Genomic DNA, 24,399 nt, shown 5'->3' with positions numbered 1-24,399 from the left:
GCCCATATATTTCTCTGGTCCTGTTTTTGCTCCAAGTATAGCAATATGCATAATAATATGGCAGCACATGAAAAGTCTGGGTAACAAATAATATATATACACACAAAAGACTGGCCCATTTGCTCTTTGTGCATTTTAAGATTTTGTTTTACTTAAAACCTTTTAGATTGATGAAGGTTTTACTTTAAGAAGGCAGGACTTCCTCTTCAATACTGCAGATTTAATACCAGCAATTTTTTCCATCTTGTGCATAAAATTTACAGTTGAGGGAAAATATCCCTAACAAACCAAGTTTACTCTAGTTTTGTGACTTTATTTTTAATGGTTTAGGTAAATCGGAAATTATAATAGCATAGGCTTGTTGGCTCAGTATTTTTAAGAATCTACTACTTAGGTAAAAACCATCTGGAAGTATAAGAAATATCTAGAAGTATAGTTTTTCAAATGGGAGCTAAGCTACCAGAAGTCTCCCTATTCTGAAAACGTCCAATTATGCAAAAACAAAACTGTGTGATAAACAGCTATACTTTCATGTTTTCCTGTTTTCAGTTTGATTTAGCTCCCCTGATAGAGCAACACTTCAAAAATATTTTCTTTTGCACTAACTACTCCACCATGTGCAGTATCAATAAGTTCTGCTATATTAATCACTTTATGAAATAGCAGGATGTCTATAGTATTTGATTAACCTATGTTCCCAAAATTTAATTGGTTATGGGTGAATCCCTGCCAGTAAGTTTCAATTGTTTTCTAAGTGTAGTTCATGATTCTGCTAGAGAGAACTAAGAAAGGAAATCTGTCTGAGGCTCTGGGCCATGAAGTAGCAAATCACTTAAGGGTAAAGTCTTAACCACTGTAATCCTGCCTCTGAGAAGTAGCACATCCTAGTATTAAGAGCTGTGCTGTAGAGTCAGATGGACCTGGGTTTCAATCCATCTGGTAATCAGTCCATCAGGTTTACAATCTGTCAGTTAGAATGGGTAGGTGGTAGGAGTTACTGGTTCCCTTTACCACCATTAATCATTCCAAACATACTAACATAAAAGGGGCAGAAGGAAAGACCTACTCCATATCCAGACCAACCCTGGAAGTCCCCAAGAGAGTAGAAGTGTTTACCTGCTTCCCATAAGACTTACAATCTTTATAGAATAATTAAAGGCATTTAGAAAGCAAAGTCACAGACAACTATTCATTAAATGACTAATATGCATTCAGATCTTTAACAAAATATTATCTCAATCATCTTAAACCCAATCAATCTGCTGCTCATCATGGAAATTGCCTTAAAATGCTGACCCCCCCCCCACAAAAAGCCCCTACAGAAAAATTAATCCTAGTCTTAATCAAGAAAATTTTATGATCATAAGTACTTCTGTGAAACCAAATTGGCATCACTAAAACTGACCCCTGCTGCTGGTTCCTGCCCACATTAGCCCTAAACTTTAGGACAGAAGGAAGAAGTATCAGCTCACGAAGACAGAACCACTGCCAAGTTCTTGCTTATTATTTCCCTTAATTCTTTTTCTTGGGCCCTGTTCAAATTGTTAGGGCTTTTAAAAAGTGCTATTATCAATTCAATTCTTATGAGTATATTCAGGGACTTGACTGAGATGGCATGTGTCCAAAAAATATAAATGTCCTCCACTAAAATTTCCTGTAGCTTTCTACTTCTAAACTTTTCCCACAATAAACTATATGGTATGCTTCTCCACACATGCTATTAATTTGCTTTTTAAAAATTAAAACAGGAATTATTTGATGGTCTTTTGAAGAGTTCCACCACATTCCAAAATGTCAGAAGAAAATGAGAAATACAGAGAAACCTAAATGACGTCGCTTTTTGGCACGTTACACCAAGATCAGATATAATCTGTGGTGAGAACTGCATTTTGAAGATGTAATTCACTGCCAAGATCTCTGACCACCTTTTTCCACAGTAATGACTCACATGACTCTCACTCCGGGCCTGAACTCTCCTGATTTTGGTAGTTCGAACAATCTATTGGACTCTCTGGGACTCAGTGTGTTCTTTTGTGAAATGAAGGAACCAGATTACATAATCACCAACGTTCTTCTCAGCTCGACAATCCTACCAACCATTCAGGAATTTTTACTGAGATAAATGGCTATCACCTCAACTTCCACATATGTAAATAACACCTATTCAATCGCTGTGACCCTAAAGTTGCTGCCACTTCCTGCTTCCTGATTCTGTAAACGGTGCTGTCCTCCTCAAACTCACCCTTGCTTAAGACACTCAAATTGTTCTTGGCTCCTTACTAATCCCCTCGACTAGACGCATTCTTCCTTTTCAGTTCTTGTTCTATCTCTACTTTCCCAGACTTCATGATATTCCCTTATGGATCCTGGGTCTCTAGGATTTTTGCTCACCAACTACCCCAGATATTAATGATCCAGCATCAACAAAAGAACTCATGCTATAGCAACCCATTTGACAGTAACAAAAAACAATTTTAAAAAACAGAAGTCCATGTCTTCTGCCCATTTCTTGATCGGATCATTTGTTCTTTGGGTGTTGAGTTTAATAAGTTCTTTATAGATTTTGGATACTAGCCCTTTATCTGATACGTGATTTGAAATATCTTCTCCCATTCTGTCGGTTGTCTTTTGGTTTTGTGGACTGTTTCTTTTGCTGTGCAAAAGCTTTTTATCTTGATGAAATCCCAATAGTTCATTTTTGCCCTTGCTTCCCTTGCCTTTGGCGATGTTTCTAGGAAGAAGTTGCTGTGGCTGAGGTCGAAGAGGTTGCTGCCTGTGTTCTCCTTTAGGATTTTGATGGACTCCTGTCTCACATTTAGGTCTTTCAACCATTTTTCCAAAGAAGACATCCAAATGGCCAACAGACACATGAAAAAATGCTCAACATCACTGGGCATCAGGGAAATCCAAATCAAAACCTCAATGAGATACCATCTCACACCAGTCAGAATGGCTAAAATTAACAAGTCAGGAAATGACAGATGTTGGCGAGGATGCGGAGAAAGGGGAACCCTCCTACACTGTTGGTGGGAATGCAAGCTGGTGCAGCCACTCTGGAAAACAGTATGGAGGTTCCCCAAAAGGTTGAAAATAGAGCTACCATACGATCCAGCAATTGCTCTACTGGGTATTTACCCCAGAGACAAATGTAGGGATCTGAAGGGGTACATGCACCCCAATGTTTATAGCAGCAATGGCCACAATAGCCAAACTATGGAAAGAGCCAAGATGTCCATCGACAGATGAATGGATAAAGAAGATGTGGTGTGTATACACACACACACACACACACACACACACACACACACACACAGTGGAATATTATGCAGCCATCAAAAGGAATGAAATCTTGCCATTTGCAATGACATGGATGGAACTGGAGGGTATTATGGTGAGCGAAATAAGTCAATCAGAGAAAGACATGTATCATATGACCTCACTGATATGAGGAATTCTTAATCTCAGGAAACAAACTGAGGGTTGCTGGAGTGGTAGGGGGTGGGAGGGATGGTGTGGCTGGGTGATAGACATTGGGGAGGGTATGTGCTATGGTGAGCGCTGTGAATTGTGTAAGACTGATGAATCACAGACCTGTACCTCTGAAGCAAATAATACATTATATGTTAAAAAAAAAAAAAAAGAAGAAGAAAATAGCAGGAAGGGAAGAATGAAGGGGGGGAAATCGGAGGGGGAGATGAACCATGAGAGACTATGGACTCTGAGAAACAAACTGATGGTTCTAGAGGGGAGGGAGGTGGGGGGATGGGTTAGCCTGGTGATGGGTATTAAAGCGGGCATGTACTGCATGGAGCACTGGGTGTTATACGCAAACACTGAATCGTGGAACACTACATCAAAAACTAATGATGTAATGTATGGTGATTAACGTAACATAATAATAAAAATAAATAAATAAAATTCCTCATTTAGAAAAAAAAAGAAAGCAGGTAAAAAATAAATAAAATAAAATAAAAAAATAAAAAACAGAAGTCCTAGAAACTAAGACTTTGCAGAGAACATCCACCCAGATTACCTTTTTAGTAGAATAATAGTGAACAAAAGAACAGCTAGAGTTTTCATCAGAAAACATTTAGGGACAACCCACCCACCCCACTGTCAGGAGATTTAAACTCCTCTATGCCAGTCAAACTGGTGATGGGGTTGAGAGGGGAAGGAAGTGGTATTTCCTACCTGAGTCAGCTACCTTAGCAGGCAGGCCTTTCTCTGTTCATTTCTCCGTATATGAATCCTACCTATCTGCTATGGTCTGATGGTTTGTGCTCTCCCTTCAAAATTCCTATGTTGTAATCCTAAACCCAAAAGGTGACTGTGTTAGGAGGTGGGGCCTTTGGGAGGTACTTAATGTTCTTTTTAAAAAAGACCCCCACAGAGCTCTCTCCTGCCATGTGAGAATAAAAGGTAAGTTGGAGACCAGAGTACCCCAACCATCCCAGCACCCTGATCTGGGGCTTCCAGCCTCCAGAACTGTGAGCAATAGATTTCTGCTGTTGATGAGCTACCCAGGCTCTGGTATTTTGTTATAGCAGCCTGAACAAATTACACAACATCATTTAAGCTCAGCCCAAACCCCATCTCTTCTACCACCACACAGAGCTCTTTTCCTTTTAATTCACAAACTACCATGGCACTTTTCATTACTGCTTAAATTCATTAAAATTCTAACTGGAGTCTGGTTAGTTCCATTTTGGGGACAAAAGGGAAAAATCTAGAATCTGACTAGCCAGTGCTTGCTTCACATCACAACCCTCAGGATTTAAAGGCCATATATATAGTTTACAATTAAAAACAACTGACCATAGTACCTATGGTCAGTGCTGTGAATTGTGTAAGACTGATGAATCACAGACCTGTACCTCTGAAACAAATAATACATTATATGTTCATAAAAAAATTAAAAATAAATAAAAATAAAAAGGAAATATTTAAAAAAAAAAAACCTGACCATATCATAAAGTATAATGTAAGTGCTATAAATAAATGCTAAGAGGTAAGTGTATAAGCAAAAATAACAACAACAAAACAAGCAAGGCAAAGCAGCCCAAAAAGAAAAAGATTATTTCTATGAAAGCCAGCAAAGGTTTCAGAAAGAGAGAGCACTTTAACAAGGTCTTGAAAGATGGTCAAAGCATGGGGCGCCTGGGTGGTGGTACAGTCGGTTGAGCACCAGACTTTTGGTTTGGGCTCAGGTCCTGATCTCAGGGTCGTGAGATCGAGCCTTGCGTCTGGCTCAGTGCAGAGACTGCTTGGATTTCTCTCCCCCTCTCCTGCTGCCCTCCCCCACCAAATAAATAAATCTTTTAAAAAATTAAAATAAAAAAGATGGTCAAAGCAGAGTTGCGGATGGGCTGGGAGAACTCAGGCTTGAGAGAGGGCAAAGGACATTCCTTCCTCCAAGATGGAGCTTCTCCGGCAGCTTCTCCACTGTGGAGTCATAAAAGTTCAACCCGCCAGTTGTCATTTGCAATCAATATCTTGGCTCCGTAAATTATACAGGGATACTTTGTTCATACTGGGTTATCTTATCTCACTGAACAAATAGCATGTTGTGATTAAAGTTGTTTGTCAAAACCTGACAGCAGTGACACACAACTTCAAAAGGTTCTTCACTGCAACCTCATAGGGTGTCTCTTTTCCTTCTTCCAAGTGGTTAGGGCAGGTCAATTCAGCACACTTCTGCTACTCTGTGTTCTCTGGCTTCCTGGAAGTATGAGGGCTATAATATAAGCTGATGTCAATACTGCGAACTAGAAGACAGCTTCTGACAAGGGGCTGGAATGATGCTTTGTTTTTCAAGGTCTGAGGTGAAATGTGACCCGCCAACACTGCTCAGGTGTCCCCACTTCTCTCATGAGTTTCAAGGCTCTTTGACTTACCAACAGGCTCCCACTCACTCTGGCCCCCAAGAGACTTTTGTAGCTGTAGTCCTACAAATTCAACTGCCAACATGTTTATCTTTCTCCACTAGTAAATTTTAAGATCTTTGAGAATAGGAGGTGTCAGTTTTTATAGTCAACAAGTTTTATTTCTGATAATGAAAATAATACAAGTTTAGAGAAACTGGAAAAAAGAGACAGATTTTCTAGGTTTTGCAATGTAATAATTTATTATTAATAATGATCACTAGTGTTAACATATTTTTAGCTAAGTGTATATTTTTAGCTAAGCCTATATATATTTTAATAAAATTAGGAGAAAATTTATTTGAGGTATAATTTATAAACCATAAAATATACCCACTGTAAGTATAAAATTTAATGACTTTAAGTAAATCTACAGAGTTCTACAGCCATTACAACTCAGATTTGTCAAATCATAAAAACAACCTAGCACAGGAACAATTTCATGTCACCAGGGTGGGTGACAGTTTACAGCCAATCCTTGCTGCCAGCTCCAGCCCCAGGCAACCATGGGTCTCTGTTTTCTGTTTTCATAGATCGGCTCCTTCTGGAAATTTTATGTATATACAACCAGGCTTATATAACCAAGCATAATGTGTTCGAGGTCCAAACATGTTGAAGCATGTTATTAGTAGTTAGCTTCTTTTTATTGCTGTATGGATATGCAACATTTTGTTTATCAATTCAACAGCTGATAGACATTTAGATTGTTTCCTGATTTTGGCTATTCAGCATGGTAATGTTAGGAACATTCACGTCTGTGTCTTTGCATAGAAGTATGTTTTCCTTTCTCCTGGGGAGATGATATGATACTCAGGAGTGGAAATGCTGGTTTGTATGGTAACTGCATTTTCAACTTTTAACAACTGCTAAAGGTTTTCCAAAGTGGCTGTACCACTTGACATTTCCACCAGCAAAGTATGAAGGTTCCAGTTACTCCACATCCTTTTTCAACACCTGGTACTGTTGGTCTTTTTGATTATAGTCATTGTATTGGGTATACAGTCACATCTCACTATGGTGTTAATTTTCATTTAGTTCATGACTAACAACTTCAAGCATCACTTCATGGGCTTATATTAGCTACTGATATGTCTTCTTGGTGAAATATATACTCAAATTGCTTTCCCATTTAAAAATTGGGGGGGAGGTCTTCTAATTGTTGAGTTTGGGACCTTTTTAATATAATTTAGATATTTTGGTTGACTGAGGGTTCTAGAGGGGCGGGGGATGGGGGGATGGGTTAGCCTGGTGATGGGTATTAAAGAGGGCACGTATTGAATGGAGCATTGGGTGTTATATGCAAACAATGAATCATGGAACACTACATCAAAAACTAATGATGTAATGTATGGTGATTAACATAACATAATAAAATAAAATTTAAAAAAATCTTTTATTTGAGAATATTTTCTCCTAATTTGTGGCTGATTTAAAAATGTCTTTAACTTTCATTTCTGAAGGATATTTTTTGTTACATGTGGAATTTTTGGTTTACAGGTTGTTTTGTTTTGTTTTTAAGCATTTTGAATATATCAATTGTCTCTTGCCACCTATGGTTTAGATAACAGGTTAGATCTTAAACATACTTTTTTTTTTCTCCTCCTAAATGTAACGAGTTGCTTTACTCCTATTGCTTTCAAGATTTTCTCTTTGTCTCTGTCTTTCAGAGACAAACTTAGTCTATGACAGGTGTTAAGTTTTGGTCTCTTTATGTTTCTCCTAATGGGGGTTATTTATCTTCTTGAATTAATAGATTAATTCGATTTTTCAACAATTTCAGTAAGTTTTCAGCAATTATTCCTTCAATATGTTTTTGCTCATCCGTCTCCTCTAAGACTGTCAAGTTCCTTTCCAATATACATGACATATATATTTTTTTAATGAATATTAGAGTCTCCTTGTTTACTATTGTCCTTGACTATTCCCTTACATTAAAGAATTTACCTTAATCTAGAGCTTGAAGATAAATGACACTAAATTCTGTCAGTCGTCAAGACATTGGTCATGAATTAATTACTGTGCATTGTTTGTCATCCTTTGACTATTTCTATCAATAGATCATACATAGATCAACAATACAACTTCAAATATTGAGAAGTAACAGAGGTGCCTGGATGGAATTTTTATACAGCAACTTGTAGTAGCAATGATAATAATGTCAAGACAAGCAGTTTATATGTAGATTATGGACTCCCATAACTTTTTTAGATTAGAAATTCTGAAGAGAAGAAATTACCATCTTTGAAACAAACACTTTAGTTAAAAGACCTCAGTTAAAATCCTAACTTAGCTGTTTACTAGTAAATTGTGTGATACAAGACAATTTATTATTTCCAGGCCTCAATCACCACCTCATAATACAGAGATATTCATACCTCTACATAACACAGGAATATTGGGAGGAATTAAATGAGATAGCATTTTTAAAACATAAGCATATAGTAGATACTGAAAAAGTCCTTGGAGATTTTTAGCCAATTATAAACACCTTCAGATTAGAACTAGTTGCACAACCCTAAAAATATTTTAAACATAAAGGTATCATAGTTCAATTTATAGTTCCAATAAAATATTTACATTTATATTTCCAAATATAATTGGAAATCTCTATTTCCAAATAAAATAGAAAATATAATATAAAATTTTTTACAAACTTAAAGGGGACAAAAAATAAGTTACTTTATTAAAAAACCTCATCCTTTAAAATTAAAGACATGCAAAGGAAAACATATGATTTTCAGTTTTCAAAGTCACATGATCTAACAGCTCGCAAATTTTTTGTTGATATCAATTGGCAGACGTCCATCAAATTATTCATTCTTACAAAGAATAACAATTTTGGCAATCTACATAAGCTTACTTAAAATCAAAGTCTAGACTCATGGATTTTTTATCTTCCATTTAAAGAAAAACTTGTCTGTCAATTGTCAAATGCTCTGAAGCAATTCATGTTAATTTTTTCAGTGACAGACATAAAGGATTATTATTAGAGGGTTTAAAAGAAATATTTTAAACACAATAAATGTGCATCACATTACAGCATGTGTGTATGAAGCACACTGATGATACAATTAAGGATCCTTTATCCAGGTAATGATTCATGCTGATACTATTATTTTAATCATAAAGCTTTAAGATCATATAGTTCAAACCCCTTCATAACAAAGATGAAAAAACTGAAGATTAAATATGTTAAGTGACTCACTTATGCTCATGTAGCTAGTGCCATAGTCTTCACCAAGACTCAACATTTTCCATGGGTTAGCCTGGTGGTGGGTACTGAGGAGGGCACGTTCTGCATGGAGCACTGGGTGTTATGCACAAACAATGAATCATGGAACACTTCATCTAAAACTAATGATGTAATGTATGGGGATTAACATAAGAATAAAAAAAAAAAAAAAAAAGACTCAACATTTTCCGACTGCTCTAGGGCGATTTCCCAACTTCACCTCTCTGCTTAGTAGCCTGAAAAGAATCCATATACAATTTTGATCATAGAGGTTTCTGTCTCAACAGTGATGCGATATAGTAGAATAACACTAAAGGATTTGGGGTTTCTTCACTCACTTATTCTGTTACTCACTCACTCAACATGTACTGAGTGACCATCAGGCGTCAGGCATTGGCCTGGGTACTGGGTAGAAGACCCAAATTTGCCACTTATTTGTATGACTTTGGACAAAAATCTCTTTAGATCTCAGCTTCTTAATTACTAAAATGAAGATAACATCAACCTTTCTCACAATGTTGAAAGACTAAATGAGATCATGTACTTGGAATGTGGGGTAAGGTCCCCAATTTAGGTACAACTGATGGGTTATCTAAATTGCACCACTGCATAAACAATTACCACCTGAAGGCCAGATCTCAAACTTAACATGATCAGAATTGAACTTACTCTCTTTCCCTTCCTATAAACTCCCCTACCCTGTAGTGCCTTTCTTATTATTGGCTTCACTATCTAACTATTCTTGAATGCCAAAAATCCTGGAATACTCTGAATATCCCATTTCTATCAAGCTCTATGTCTAGTCAAACACCAAGCCCTACCAGCTATCCCTCTTAAGTCCTTCCCAAACACATTCATCTCCTCTTTCCCCCCACTGTTTCACAGAGCCTCATCATTTTATGCCCTAAGTACTTCAATATCTTTTAGTCCCTCTAAACTAGCTGCATAAACTGAAATGAAAATAGGGAGATTCAGTAAAGATCTGCATGTGGAAGGGTGAGGGATGCCTGGGTGGCTCAGTTGGTTAAGGGTCTGCCTTCAGCTCAGGTCACGATCCCAGGGTCCTGGGATCGAGCCCCACATTGGGTTCCTTGCTCAGCAGGGAGCCTGCTTCTCCCTCTGCCTGCCATTCCCCTTGCTTGTGCGTGCTCTCTCTCTCTCTGACAAATAAAATCTTTAAAAGAAAACTGTTCTCTTTTACAGTATCTAGATTTCTCTTAACTCTTGCCTAAGAAAACTATTAGGTATTCAAAAATTCACAAAAGATGATAACTGGTTCCCTTCTATTCTTTCTCTGGGCAAATCTTAGCCAAAAACAAACAAACAAACAAACTGTTGAATATCTAGAATATAGTATCACAGAGCAAGAATACAGACATCAGACATCTTGAAGTTGTTTATAAAGATGGGATAGCCTGAGGCACCCGGGTGACTCAGTCGGGTTGAGTGTCCTACTCTTGATTTTGGCTCAGGTCATGATCTCAGGGTTGTGAGATCGAGCCCCGTGTTGGGATCGGTGCTCAGTGCAGAGTCTACTTGTCCTTCTCCCTCTGCTCCTCCCCCCACTTATGTTCTCTGTCTCTCTCTAACAAATAAATAAATAAAATCTTAAAAAAAAAAAAAAAGATGGGATATCCTAAGAAACTTTATCTACTCATTTTGAAACCATGCCAGTATCTCCTGACTCTATCCTTACCATCAGAATCTATGAAGATATCATATGAGAATAAAAAATAGAATAGCTAGCCCATAGCACTACTGCTTAATTTCTCTAAGCTGCCATCAAAAATAGAATGAGTCTCAGGGGCGCCTGGGTGGCTCAGTCGGTTAAGCGGCTGCCTTCAGCTCAGGTCATGATCCTGGAGTCCCGGGATCGAGTCCCGCATCGGGCTCCCTGCTCGGCAGGGAGTCTGCTTCTCCCTCTGACCCTCCCCCCTCTCATGTGCTCTCTCTCTCTCTCTCTCAAATAAATAAATAAAAATCTTTAAAAAAAAAAATAGAATGAGTCTCAAAGCACCTGAACCCGAATTAAGCCAGTAAGCACTCTAGCTCTGAGATAAAATTCAAAATCCATCTCTGGACATAAATCCAGGTAAGATTAGAGTTGCTGACAAGTAGTTCTACTTTAAGCGAAAATTATGTGTTAAAATCTAAATTCCCAGGTAAGCTTCTAAGTGGCAAGCTGCCACTTGAAAACTACTTTTCTGTTTTCCTCCTTTGAAATCCTCCTGCTGTTGATATTTTGTGAATGAGGAAATTGACCAAAACAGCAGAAAAGAGGCAAACTCAAATTAAAGTGCTTCGTCTCAATTGAGCAAGCCATGCTACACCCTCATCAATGTAAAGATGCAAAAATGTAAAAATGCAAAAATGAACATATCCCAAACATCACCCACCCCCATTCTAAATATTTCAAACTCTACCACCAGATACACAGAGGAGTTACTTTGCATGAATCATTATTCACAGCAAAAGGGAGCAATTGTGCTAGCTTTTGCTTTCACACATACAGAGCAGAAAAATGAGAAAAATAAGACTATGAGAGGAGGGAATAAGAAGGCAAGAGAGGAGTAAATAACCAAAACTGACCCAAAGTTTAATTCCTCTTCTTACTGTCGGGTCACTTATCTCCATTAAAAATCACCGAGAAGTCAGATTGTATTAGGAAACCTCAAAATACTTTATTCAATGGAAAATACAATGTCATTTTGTGATCTGTTCCTCCAGGCCTCAACAATTCTTGGAGCCTTCCCTGCTCTCCAGGGTATCCAAAACTCTGAGTTTGAAGATCCCGTGGGAAATCAAAACCATAACATAGAGGGAGATGGTTCCTGAGAGATGGCACAAACCAACTCCCATGTTCCACAACCAGGGTTACAGAGGCCTAGAGCCATGAGGTGGTGTTAGAGACTGAATTGTGTCCCCCAAAATTCACATGTTGAAGTCCTAACCCCAGCACCTCAGCATGTGACCCTACTTGAAGACAGGGGGTTTTCACAGGTAATTAAGCTAAACTGAGATCATTAGAGTGGGCCCTAATCCAATATGACTGGTGTCCTTACAAGAAAAGGAAATTGGACACAGGTAGCGGGAAGATGATTTGAACACACAGGGAAAAGATGGCCATCCACAAGCCAAGGCTTGAAACAGATCCTGCCTTCATGGCCCTCTGAAGCAGGACCCCGACACCCTGACCTTGGACCTCTGGCCTCCAGAACTATGACACAGTAAATTTCTGTTATTTAAGCCACTTGTCCTATGGTACTTTGCTACAGGGGCCCTAGCAAAGTAATATAGGTGACTTGCCTCATGTTGTCTGGTAGGTGATGAAAAACGGAGCCAGAATGAAGCCCAGACTTCTAGACTCTAATATCCACAGGGCTTTCCACCTCACTACACTCCCTTCCAATTTTAACTCCCTGTTTTTTGCTCAAAGTCCTCTCCCACAAAAATCTTACACTCATTCAGCTTGTTAAGGACCATGCTAAATATATACTGTTTATGCTAAACTCTCATGAGATCTACTCCCACATCGCCAAAAAGACATTTTCGTATAGACGTATCATGAACTCAGAAAGTCCAAAACTCAAATCTACTACTCCACAGAGTACTAACTAAGAAAGCCTAGGTACAAGATCCAACACCTTGGACAAGTCAACTAACCTCTCCAGGCCTCAATTCCATACTCGTATCACAGATTCTACAAACAGTATAAACTCTATACAAAATCCCTTCAAAGGGCTCAAGTGAAGCTTACAGTAGATAACCGCCCTTTCAAACTGCAAAGTGTTAAAAGCAACACAAATTATTTCTCTCTCTGGCACCATGTTTTTACTCATTCAAACTCAAAACCATTTATGTTTCCCTCTCAAATAATCTCTAACCAGTAATTCACCTTGTTCTGGCATTTCTTTCTCTACAAATCATTTTTTGTCACTGCTTTCTAATTAATCCAGGTCCTCGTAATTTCAAATCTGCACGACTTTGAATGCATGATTTATCAGCTTCCAGGTTCCTCCTCATCTAATCTATATCATACCTAATATCAGATTTATCTTCCTAATACACTCAGTTCAAAAGTCTTCAGAGGCTCCCTAACCCACAGAGGCCTGCATTCTCTGACACAACTGCCTCCCAGGGTCCGTTCCCAAGTTTATTTCAGGCCTACCTTGTGCCCAACGGCCTTGCCTCATACCTAGGCAGTATGAACAGATCAACAACCACTTCAATTTGGCTCTCTTTGTTTCTCCCCTTGAACTTCGCACTGATGAGTCCAACTGTCACAACTGGATCCTCTAATACCATTATAAACTTGCTCTGAACCTTGAACCGAGACTAGCACGAACAGCAAGGGCAGGTTGGTAAACTGCAGTGTATACCCCACACATTAGGGAGTGTGCCTGCTGCCCAGTTTCATTTCCTCCTGCTTCTCTCTTGGCCCAGCCTCTCTTTGTCCCTTTCCTACACCCTAGCACTCAGGGTCTACCAAATCAAATTCAAGAGCACTCCACCTTGCCTCCCTCCAGAGCTCGATGAGAACCACTGCTCTATCTCAACCAGTGGTTTCCAATCCCATCAGACGGGAGCACCCTCTTTATGTAACAAATATTTCATAAAGATGCCTTCACAACAACATTTTCAGCTAAGTAGGAATGATGGAAACCAAACGGAAGTGGTACGAAAAGGAGAATGAGAGGTGAGAAAGTGAATACCGAAAGGAGGCCTCTCAAAAACAAATGTAAATCATAATGATGGTTGTGAGAAACAAGTCAGACCAGGGACAGACTACATTTAATTCCTCAATACCTTAATGATATTATTGCAGTAAATCACTCACAGTTATCTTGTGGTGGGCCAGCTATAGTTCCTTCAGTGCAAAAAATAAGCTGAAGTCTTATGTCAAGATAATTTGTACTTTTAAAAATGTAGTGGAGGGAGTATCATGCTAAGTGAAATAAGTCAGTCGGAGAAAGACAGATACCATATGATTTCACCTGTATGTGGAATTTAAGGGGAACAAACAAACAAACAAACAAACAAAAAAAACAACCCAAGAAACACTCTTAACTATAGAGAACAAACTGATCGTTACCTGAGGGGAGGTGGGTGGGGGGATGGCTGAAATAGGTGAAGGGGATTAAGAATACACTTATCATGATGAGCACTGAGTAATGTACAAAACTGCTGAATCACTATATTGCTGTACACCTGAAACTAATATAACACTTTGTTAACTATATTGGCACTAAAATTTTTAAATGTAGTGGAGGGAAAGCTATTAATACTAAAAGTTGTGAAACTGAACTGAAAAGTTCCCACTAATAAAAAGATATTTTATTCTCTTGGAGTAGAGAAACTATGCAGAAATAAAATATAAAGCAATTTTATTTTATAAAAATTAAAAACATGTATGTAACAAACTATGTTATAAGAGAAATTTTTAGAAAAATGACCAAAGAAAATATTACAAGATAAATGATGCTAATATATAAAGAGTATCTAAATGTCAATAAGAAAGACCAATGGAAAAAATAGTAAAGGACAGGAACAAAGAAATCAAGAAAGAAGAAATACAAATGACTACAAGATAGCATGAGCCCAGTATGTGTAAGGACTTTTCTTAAAAGTCATGAATATAAAGTAATGCTAGATTAATGTGTACCTTAGAAATCCTACAAACAAAACCAAGCATATAAAATTCCTCAGTCAGCTTTAGTCTCACCATCAATACACATCAGGTTTTTTCCCCCACACCTGAGTATACAGCAGGATTGTCTTATTTTATTTAACATGACTCGATATGATTGCAAGAGATGCTGATTTTTAAATTTCAGTTTACACTTTCCAATGAGATATAACCATATAATTTACAAACTCTGCATATGAGAGGTGAGTAATATTTAAACAGCTACAGGCATCATGCAAACACAAAAGCAAAGATAACGAGAAAATGCCTACCTTCCCTGATAGCTGTAAAAGGTGTACCTTCTTCTTCTTGCAGCCTGATCACCTTCAGGGCTACCAGCTTCCCATTTACTCTGGCAGAAACGGAAGAAAAGATGAGAAGTAAATCCGTGAGAATATGTTCCCGTTACGGCTCTAATTTTCTTACAGTTTATATTTTATGCATTTTTGCACTGAAAATGTCAGTGACTCAATTATGCCACCACAACAAGATTAATTTCAGCAAGGTTGGGAATTTTATATCATCATTATAAATATTCACATTTAAATATTCACATTTTAAATATTCACACTCGCCTCGTCCCAAGATTTAACTAATCATAGTTTTCTATGATTCCCTCTATGTTCCTTCCAGAATGAAACTAGTGCTTAACAAAATCACCACGCTTGATCAATCATTCTCAGACTAATTAGAAATCACGAAATCAAAATAACTCTTTCCCTTAGTTTTTCCAATAGCTCCTCATGTCCTTGGCTGAAATGTCTTCATCTTCAGTCTTAAGCTGAGGTCATTCAATCCCCAAGGTCAGAAACTCGATACTCAGACTTCTCTCCTCTCTCCTCTCTTCCCTCTTCTTTCTCTCTCTCAATATCACTCATTCCTCCCTTTCTCGTTATTTTTTTTTACTAGAGCCTTCTAAAATTATATTTGGTCTGAATGTGTCTTATGATACGTCAGTATATCATCAAAATAAAAGTTATGAATGCTTTACTATTATAAGATTACACAGGACCTATCCAAAGCAGATGGTTCTTCCAGACGTATTCTAAATGTGTATCGGCTCTAATTAAAAGTCAGATTGCACTAGGCAGATAACTTTTTTATCTAGTCAATTCTGTTAACAAAAACATGACAATCTACATTGGTCTTCTAGGCGAACGCTCTCCTTTACCTTTACTAGGCCCAGCAGTATCCTTTGTTAATAAGAATAGATAAAACAAGCACACATTACAAATGTAAAAGGTACAAGAAGGCATTTGATGAAAAGTAGGTCTCTCTGCTATGCTCCTTCAGCCACCCAGCTCCCATCCTGTGAGGTCACGGGTTACCATTGTTCGTATATACTTACACACACACATATATGGTAGTATGCTAGACAGAGCACACTGTGTATTTTACCTTAATAAATTTGGTGACTTCCTCATAAATTCATAGAGAAAACTTTCTATTGCTTTTGAAAGACCACAGGGTACTCCTTTGTATACGTGTAATATACTTCATTTAATCCCAGTCTTCTACAGATGGTCGTTTAGCATGTTCCCAATTTTTGGCTACTACAACAATGATGGCGATAAATATTCTTGGACATGTAGCTTCATTCAGGTAAAAAAAATATCTGTAAGATAAATTCCTAAAAGTGGCATTTCAAGTTTGAAATGTATGTGCATATCTAAATTCTAATTCTGATGAATAGTGGGAAATTATCCTACATGGAGGTTGTACCAACCTACACTTCCTACAGAACAAATGTAAGCTCCTGTTAGCCCCTTCACCTCTACTATGTTATCAACCACTGACTGCCAATCTGATAGATAAAAATTACAACCACAAATCTTCAGAGCTTATGGAACCAGCAAACAAGAACTCATGTGGTCCAGAGAATCCAGTGCCTGAGTCTGAAACAAAGAATGAGAATGTCTCTTTTTTAAGAACTGCATCCAATTGGTCTGGTTTTGCTCAAAAAACTGCCACAGACACAAAACTTGAAAGTCCAAGGAATTCAGCACAGCCCAACCATCCCAGTGGCATTCCTCATTGCGCTAACTGTGGAAGTACTTTGTTGGTTACCCTAATGGGATAAGGCCCTCTGATTATAAAGCCCCACAATGTGCCCCCTTCTCAAGGTTAGGAGGTATTTTTCCTTGTCTTTCAGCTGGGATGACAGGCCAACTGCTTTTCTGTTCTGCATCCTTTCGCTCCTCAGTACATTACCTTGATTTTTCCACTCCTGACTGTGCTCTAGGTACCCAGGTGCAGGCAAAAAATTGATATGCACATGGAGTTCCACTGGAGACTGTACCTTGTGCTCTCACTTTGTCCTTTATGACTAAGGGTGGGGGGTGGTCTCTGGCGGGGCTTGAGGCTGGGATGCAGTCAGTGCTAACATCTGCACAGATTTTTCTCAGCCCAGTTGAGCTCATCACTGGCTCCCCAGAGGAGGCAGTAACTGCTTCCAGGAACTGCTTGGAACTTTCCCCACATTTACAGATATTTTCCCCTCACCCATAAAAAAATACACACAACCTGCTTCCCACAAAGCTTTTCTACTTCCCTTGAGATCATTAACTTATATGCACCATGAACTGAATTCTAGAATATAGGGAATTCGTGTTTTTAAAGGTCATACACTTAAAACACTCTCAGACCATGAAGCATAATTCATTACCCTATAATATATTAAAAGGAGAGAAACCTTCAACTAAGCCAACACTTACTCTTTAAATGCCACTAGAGGTAGAACACCTTTAAGTAGATTGAGGGAATTCTGATTCTGAAGCATCATTCTCCACGAATTGAAACTCCAAGCATTAGTTTCTTATAGTTATGATACTCATAACAGCTAGAAACATTGAGTTTTATGTATTATATTACATAACACTAAAAATTTCCTTAAAATTTATGCTAGACTATTAGCTCTGGGAGTGAAGGAACTCTTTCTGTTTTGTTAACTGTTATGTGCCCAGTGCCTAAAACTGCTTGGTATAGAGCAGGCTCTCAAAAACATTTATTGAATTAATAATGTTAATATACTGATAATTCCTTTCTTATACCTGAAAGATAACTCAAGAATAAAGTTTAGGGGCACCTGGGTGGCTCAGTCGGTTGAGCATCTGCCCTCAGCTCAGGTCATGATCCCAGGGTCCTGGGGTCGAGCCCCACATCGGGCTCCCTGCTCCACGGGAAGCCTGCTTCTCCCTCCCCCACTCCCCCTGCTCGCGCTCTCGCTTGCGCATGTTCCCTCTCTCTAATAAATAAATAAAATCTTTAAAAAAAAAAGATTAAAGTATAATAATTGCTGCTTTCAAAAGTTTCAGAAATCTCAAATTTAATAAAGTTTTCAGTATCTTCTTTCATGTTTGGCTTAAGTATTTATTGTCCTTTTTCAAATTAAATGTGTAACCTCTTTGATTTTGACACATGTGGATATGGCAAGTTTTCATTTCCTTAAAGTTTTAGAGTTTATAGAATGCTTTGTTAATTAACCCTTTTGCACCCAACAGCCATGTTTCAAAACCCCCACTATCCTTTAATTATCTGTGTCTAGACCACTAATCAGTATCTCCCTCTTCTTCAACTGCTTTAGTGGTCTCCCCTTAGGAATCATATTGATTATCAAATTGCTCTTTAACCTTAGAGTCATTGTGACTTTCTCTTTTCTTAATTAGTTTTTCTCTACATGTCTAGACACTCACCAACTACTGGAACCCTCAGTTCTAAAGCCCTGGGAAAAAAATGCTAAGTCACTTGCTCCACTTTTGGAAAAAATACCTTTGGGAAAAAATAACATTACCAATTTTCTAATGTTCTACCTTTGATGCATATGTTTTTATAAACTTTAGCACAGACTGAAATACTTGAAATTCCAAGTTACTAACTCTAACGAAATGTCATTTTGTTAAAGACATCAAAAGAACATATCTGTTATTCTATAAAAATGACACAGAATCACACAGAAAAGGAGATAACATAGAAAAGAAGTTATTATATCTAATAACTACCTTGTGTAGTTTAAACGATTTTATTGAAGATCCAAAACATACACTTCAAACATTGATTTAAGTTCCTTAGAATAATTACAAAATTCCAATTGAATCAATAAATGAGAGCTGTTTACAGGAAAACACTGAAGATTCCTCTTTAACAAGTCTCATTAATTAAATCAAAAGCTAATGAATAGAAGGCAATCAAGGCTTGATTGGCAATGAAGACATTAATTCAGGTGATTAACATAGTAAAAAAAAACTTTTAATTGTGTTAATAATACTACAGAACATTCTATTGGAGGTATTGCCAGGTTTTACCCAGTTGTCCTAAGCTATTTAAAGAGCTGTTTTAATTTCAGAGATTCTTTACTGTTCTCTAATTTTTCAACATCTCACTTGGCCAAGCTGACTTCAGACCCAGGGATGAATCATCCTTCAGTCCGTTGGTCACACAGAAGAGCTGTCAAAGGCAGGATGAGGAAGAGCCAGGGGAATGCCCAAGCACAGAGCTTTCCACACACAGAGACATGGGGATACTGGGTGTCCTGGCAGAGCCATGTTCAAGTGGATCCAGCTTTCAAACTGGTTCTAACCACAAATCCAAATCTCTATGAACTTCAGAAACTCTGTCCGCAGTTCTGTATGCCCTAAGTTTGTAAAAAATAAAGTTCTCTTCCGAGAGAAAAACAAGAAGATCTAGGAGTTTTGAACAAGGAACACAGCCTGTTCATTTTTTCATGCATTTGTTCATTCAACATCTGTGAAACCTACAAAGGAAAATGCCCCTTTTAGGGTAAAATTTCCAGGTTCAAAAGATGATGCACAGAAAGAATTTCCTTATGAGCAAAAATTCTCCAAGGAAAGCCCAAAGGGTTTTCTGTTCCATTAGTTACTTCAAATTAATAGGATAATTTAGTACAATAAAACAAAATTACAAATATTATCTAAGTCATCTTTGAAAACAGTGTCTATGTGCTAACACCTAGAAGAAATTATATCTAGAGGTTACAAAGGAAATTAAGGCAATATACCTAAAAGAAATTTAATATACTCTGGAAAATTTAATATATTCTGCCTCTCTTCCATTATGACTTTGTCTCAAGAGAAACTGCTAGGAAATAATACCAAGTGCAGACAGATCCAATGCTTGCTTCCTTACTGTGTTTGTCTAGAAGCAATAGAAGGAAATGTAGATACTACTGAGGAAGCGACAATGGCAAACTAGAGTATATCAAGGACGATATATTGGGCTGAATTTTTAAATTTTCAGAAAAGTCATTAAAATATTTTAAAGGTACTATTAATAGTGCTTCTTTTATTAATTACCTCTTAAGACACTGGCTAAATTGCTGACTTACTGTATTACATACATACTTCAAAAATTTAAAGCTTAACTAAACACTTGGTCTTGCTATCTCCGTCCAAATTCAATTTTTATTCAGGTGTAAATGAGAAATCTTTGCAATTCTGCAATATCCTGAAAGTGCTATTTACTATATTTTATTCTGGAAAAATAAATTAGAATTTCAAAGTAAGTTGCCAGTAATCACACTTCATGCTAATCTTTATCAATACAGAGAGAAGACGACTAATAAAATCCAAAGATTAAAAAGAGAATAGTATAATGGCTATTTATTAGAATGTGACTAACAATGCAAAAAGTCTGAGAATTTAATGCAATGAGAAGTCTGTTCAATGGATAATTATAACCTTTTATAAAAGAAATGATTGCTACTAACGCATAATTCATCATTGCCAATGTTTCATACAATGTACAAACTCATGATACTTTGAACCAAATTTAGAGTGACATATATTGTTCATGGAAGAAAACAATAATTACATTTCAACAATTTTAAACCAACCAACTCTGCACCTTTCCAAAAATAAAATCTGTCAACAAAGGATTTGAGAGTCACTACCTTGCAAGCAGAAGTGACCTCAATGACCATTCAGGCTCCAAGCAAAAAGATCCTCACTGATTTGGTTTTTTATCCTTGTCCTCTCACTCCCTGGAACAAAGCAGCCCCTCAAAAGACTTGATGGAACTCAACTCCCCTAAACCACCCCAAGTTTTTTGGTTCTTATGTTGAGCCAAAATTTGCTTCCTGTAACTTCCACTCTCTGATTCAAGTTCTGAATCCACAAAGACTAACTAAATGCTCTTTCATAAGACAGTCTGTCCCATAATTAAGTTTTAATATCCTGCCCCTAAATCAAAAAATTGAGAGAGAGTGATTCTGTGCTTGGCATAAAGGACAAACAACAGAGACATGATCCTTGCACTTAGGTCTCACCAAGGAGACAGGCATAAAGTATCAAAGAGAAAAAACAGGTTCTCACTCATCCAAGATGGAAAAATTTAAGCATCACTAAACTAATATCTGTGATTGAAAGCTATCAAACATATTTAATTCAATAAGTTTATAATGCAACAAAACAAAACCAACTCAGGAGTCATATTTGGAGGGTACTACAAAACCATATCATTAGTTTCAAAATAGTTGAAAAGAATATATCAAGCATTTACCTTCCTTCTTCATATGCTTTCATATACACTGTCCTTCACTCTAACGAGATCGTTGATATATGGAAGTTTCTCTTTATAGATGTACTGCATATAACAAATGAAGAAGGAATGACAGAATCTGAATAACACCATTCTTAACCATAATCACTTAATGGATTATTAATGGTTGCTAAAATCACAAAATGAGGCTATCAGATATTATGCACCTCCTGACGGAAGCAGGCATCCCCTCCTATGGAATAAACCCAACCCAAATCTGACCAAGTCTCACTCTAACTACTTAATTAAGGAGATAAGGTAACAAGTTAAATGATACTAATGGGATACAATGAGAAAATCTAGAATATAGGAAATTCTATAGGAAAAATGAAGCTTGTCTCTTCAACAAATAAATTTCAAGGCAAAAAAGGGAAGGAACCCATAGATTAAGCGATTGGAACAACCAGGTAGATGGAACAACTGTACAAAATCTCAGAGGCAGAGAACACAATGTGTTAAACAAAAATATAAGAAGGAAAGAATGACTGGAGTTTCTTGCTGTTGGGGGTGGGGGGGATGGAGAGTTAGGAAGGCACCTGGAAAGAGAAATGGAAGAACCAGATCATGGAGGTCCTTAAGAGGGAAAGGGGAAGGGGAAGGGGGAGGGGAAGGGGAAGGGAAAGGGAAAGGGGAAAGGAAGGAAAGGAAAGGAAAGGGGAAAGGAAAGAGGAAAGGAAAGGAAAGAGGAAAGGAAAGGAAAGAGGAAAGGAAAGGAGAGGAAAGGAAAGGAGAGGAAAGGAAAGAGGAAAGGAAAGGAAAGAGGAAAGGAAAGGAAAGGAGAGAAGAAAGGAAAGGAAAGGAGAAAGGAAAAGAAATGAAAGAAAATGAAAGGAAAGGAAAGGAAAAGAAACAAAAAGGAAAGGAAAGGAAAGGAGAAAGGAAAGGAAAGAGGAAAGGAAAGGAAAAGAAAGGAAAGAGGAAAGGAAAGAGGAAAGGAAAGGAAAGGAAACAAAACGAAACAAAACGAAAGGAAAAGAAAGGAAAGGAAAAGAAACAAAAAGAAAAGGAAAGGAAACGAAAGGAAATGAAACGAAAGAAAATGAAAGGAAAGGAAAGAAAAAGAAACAAAAAGGAAAGGAAAGGAAAGAAAAACACTGGGGGTCTAAAGAAAGAAAATGCTATGATTAAATTATGTGTCTGCAGCTCACCCACTATGGTAGAGAATGGCCTGAAGGAGCACACCAGTGGGAATAGGAAGGGAGGGCAGGAAACTGTTGCAGTGGTCCCAGGGAAAGATGGCAGCCGCACAAAAACAGTGTTTGGTAAGAGGAATGGGAAAAAGGAAAAGGACATTCTGAAGACACAATCAACAACCTGTCAGGATAAATTGGATTGGGCACAGGGAATGTTGTAAAAGATGATTCCAAATGTTCTGACTTCAGTGTTGGGTGGATGCAGGTACCACTTAACTGAATCGAGGGAAACTAAAGAAGAGGAGATTCAGACAGAGTTGTAGAGTCCTGTTTCGGAGGATCTTAGTCTGGGAGCATCCCCAGTGGAGACACATAGTAAACACTGGTATTTGTGGATCTGGATCTCAGTACAAAAATCTAGGCTAGACATAAAAACCTGTGAGTCATTTGGAGGACTTCAAGAGAAGTAATAACCTCAAGAGGAGAGCCAGTTTTCTGTTAAAGCAGAAGTTAAGAAAAAAATTCAGAGAGAGGTAGAGATTATATTTGTTGATCAGAGGATGATGTTCTAGATCTAGAAAACACAGGAAGATCCTGAAGGACAGGAAGGGACAGTGTAAAAGATATAATGAGAAGTATGGGGGCGAGGTCAGAGAGACAGCAGATGATCCGGGAGTTTATCCCTTGGGTGGTGCCCGTGGTAAACAGTGATGAGCAGAAGAGATTCCATCCTGACGGTCTCTTGGAAGCAGGTGGGACAGGGGCTGCTGTTGTGGCTGCCCCTGAGCATTAGACAAGGCATGGAGGGGGCTGGGGCCAGCCTCTGCAGATGCATGGAAGATTAAGGTGCTGGCTGCACAGTAGAATCAACTGGGCAGCTTTAAAACATATCTTAGCCTGGCCGCACTCCTGATTTAATTGGCGGTAGGGTGGGGTCCTAAGCATTTGTATTTTTTAAAACACCCTGGGGTGTTGAGAACCAGTCTGTTAAGCCTTTAGGTTCTTACATCAACTTCTCATTGCCTCTCTTCCTTTGTCTGGTCTGGAACACATCCAAGTCTCCTTTTCTACAACAAACATCCAAAAGTAATAGTAGTAACTATTTGAAATAGTTAACTAGCCCTCAGTCTTAGTTGCAAGCTTTTGAGAAGTCCCAGCTGATTAGCCCCTTTTGAAATGTGGTTGCCAGGGTGGACATACTACCAGATGTGGTCTGAAAAGCATTGAGTGGACTGGGATAGTACCCTGCCCCATTCCAGAAACCGAACTTGTACTACTTTGGCCTAAGCATGTTTTAAACTGTGATAGTCACAAAATACTGTAAACTCAAACTAATCTTACCAACAACAAAAACCCCTGAGTTTTCTTTAGGGGCCCTGAAATCGCACCATTTCTAACTTGCCCTATGCCTAATAATTCACTTTTTAAACACAACTTCAGGAGTTTGATTTATCCCTAATAAAATTCCAACTTGTCAGCAGCAACCAACTGCTCATGCCCCTCATGTATGTTCCAAATTCCAATCCTGTTTTTGATGGGCATTGGCTACCCACCCTTCTCTGTGTCCTAATCTGAGGTAGGAATGAAAACACTGAACAGGAAGAAGTCCAAGACAGTGCCCTTTGACACCACACTCTTGACCCCTACCCCAACCAGCTTTCTGGGGACCTGGCTTCATTAAATGTCCTTTCTTTCTTTTTCTCTCTCCTCCCTCTTCTTTTCACTTTCAACCTCTCCAATCTAGTCCTTTGTTTCCGTGGCCCCTCCTTCTCAGACCATGACACTGACCATCTACCTCTACCACTGGACCGTACTAGAAAATTTGCATCTGACACATAATTAGGGCTCAGTGGTGAACAAATGAGTCAACCTCTT

General features: G+C 38.1%; 1 protein-coding gene across 2 annotated transcripts in view; it reads right to left on the bottom strand.

The window, feature by feature from the left end:
- CDK14 (cyclin dependent kinase 14) overlaps positions 1–24,399 on the bottom strand; it is a 546,170-nt gene that overhangs the window by 351,849 nt on the left and 169,922 nt on the right. For both annotated transcript variants that reach the window (XM_021689620.1, XM_021689621.1), the window contains one exon: positions 15,112–15,191. In XM_021689620.1, coding sequence (XP_021545295.1) covers positions 15,112–15,191 — 80 coding nt within the window. The remainder of the gene's footprint in view (positions 1–15,111; positions 15,192–24,399) is intronic.

This window comes from Neomonachus schauinslandi, chromosome 12 (genome assembly GCF_002201575.2).
Source record: "Neomonachus schauinslandi chromosome 12, ASM220157v2, whole genome shotgun sequence".
In the NCBI taxonomy this organism is placed as follows: Eukaryota; Metazoa; Chordata; class Mammalia; order Carnivora; family Phocidae; genus Neomonachus; species Neomonachus schauinslandi.
Note: the sequence above shows the minus strand (reverse complement) of the source record. Positions and strands in the feature narration are given on the sequence as shown.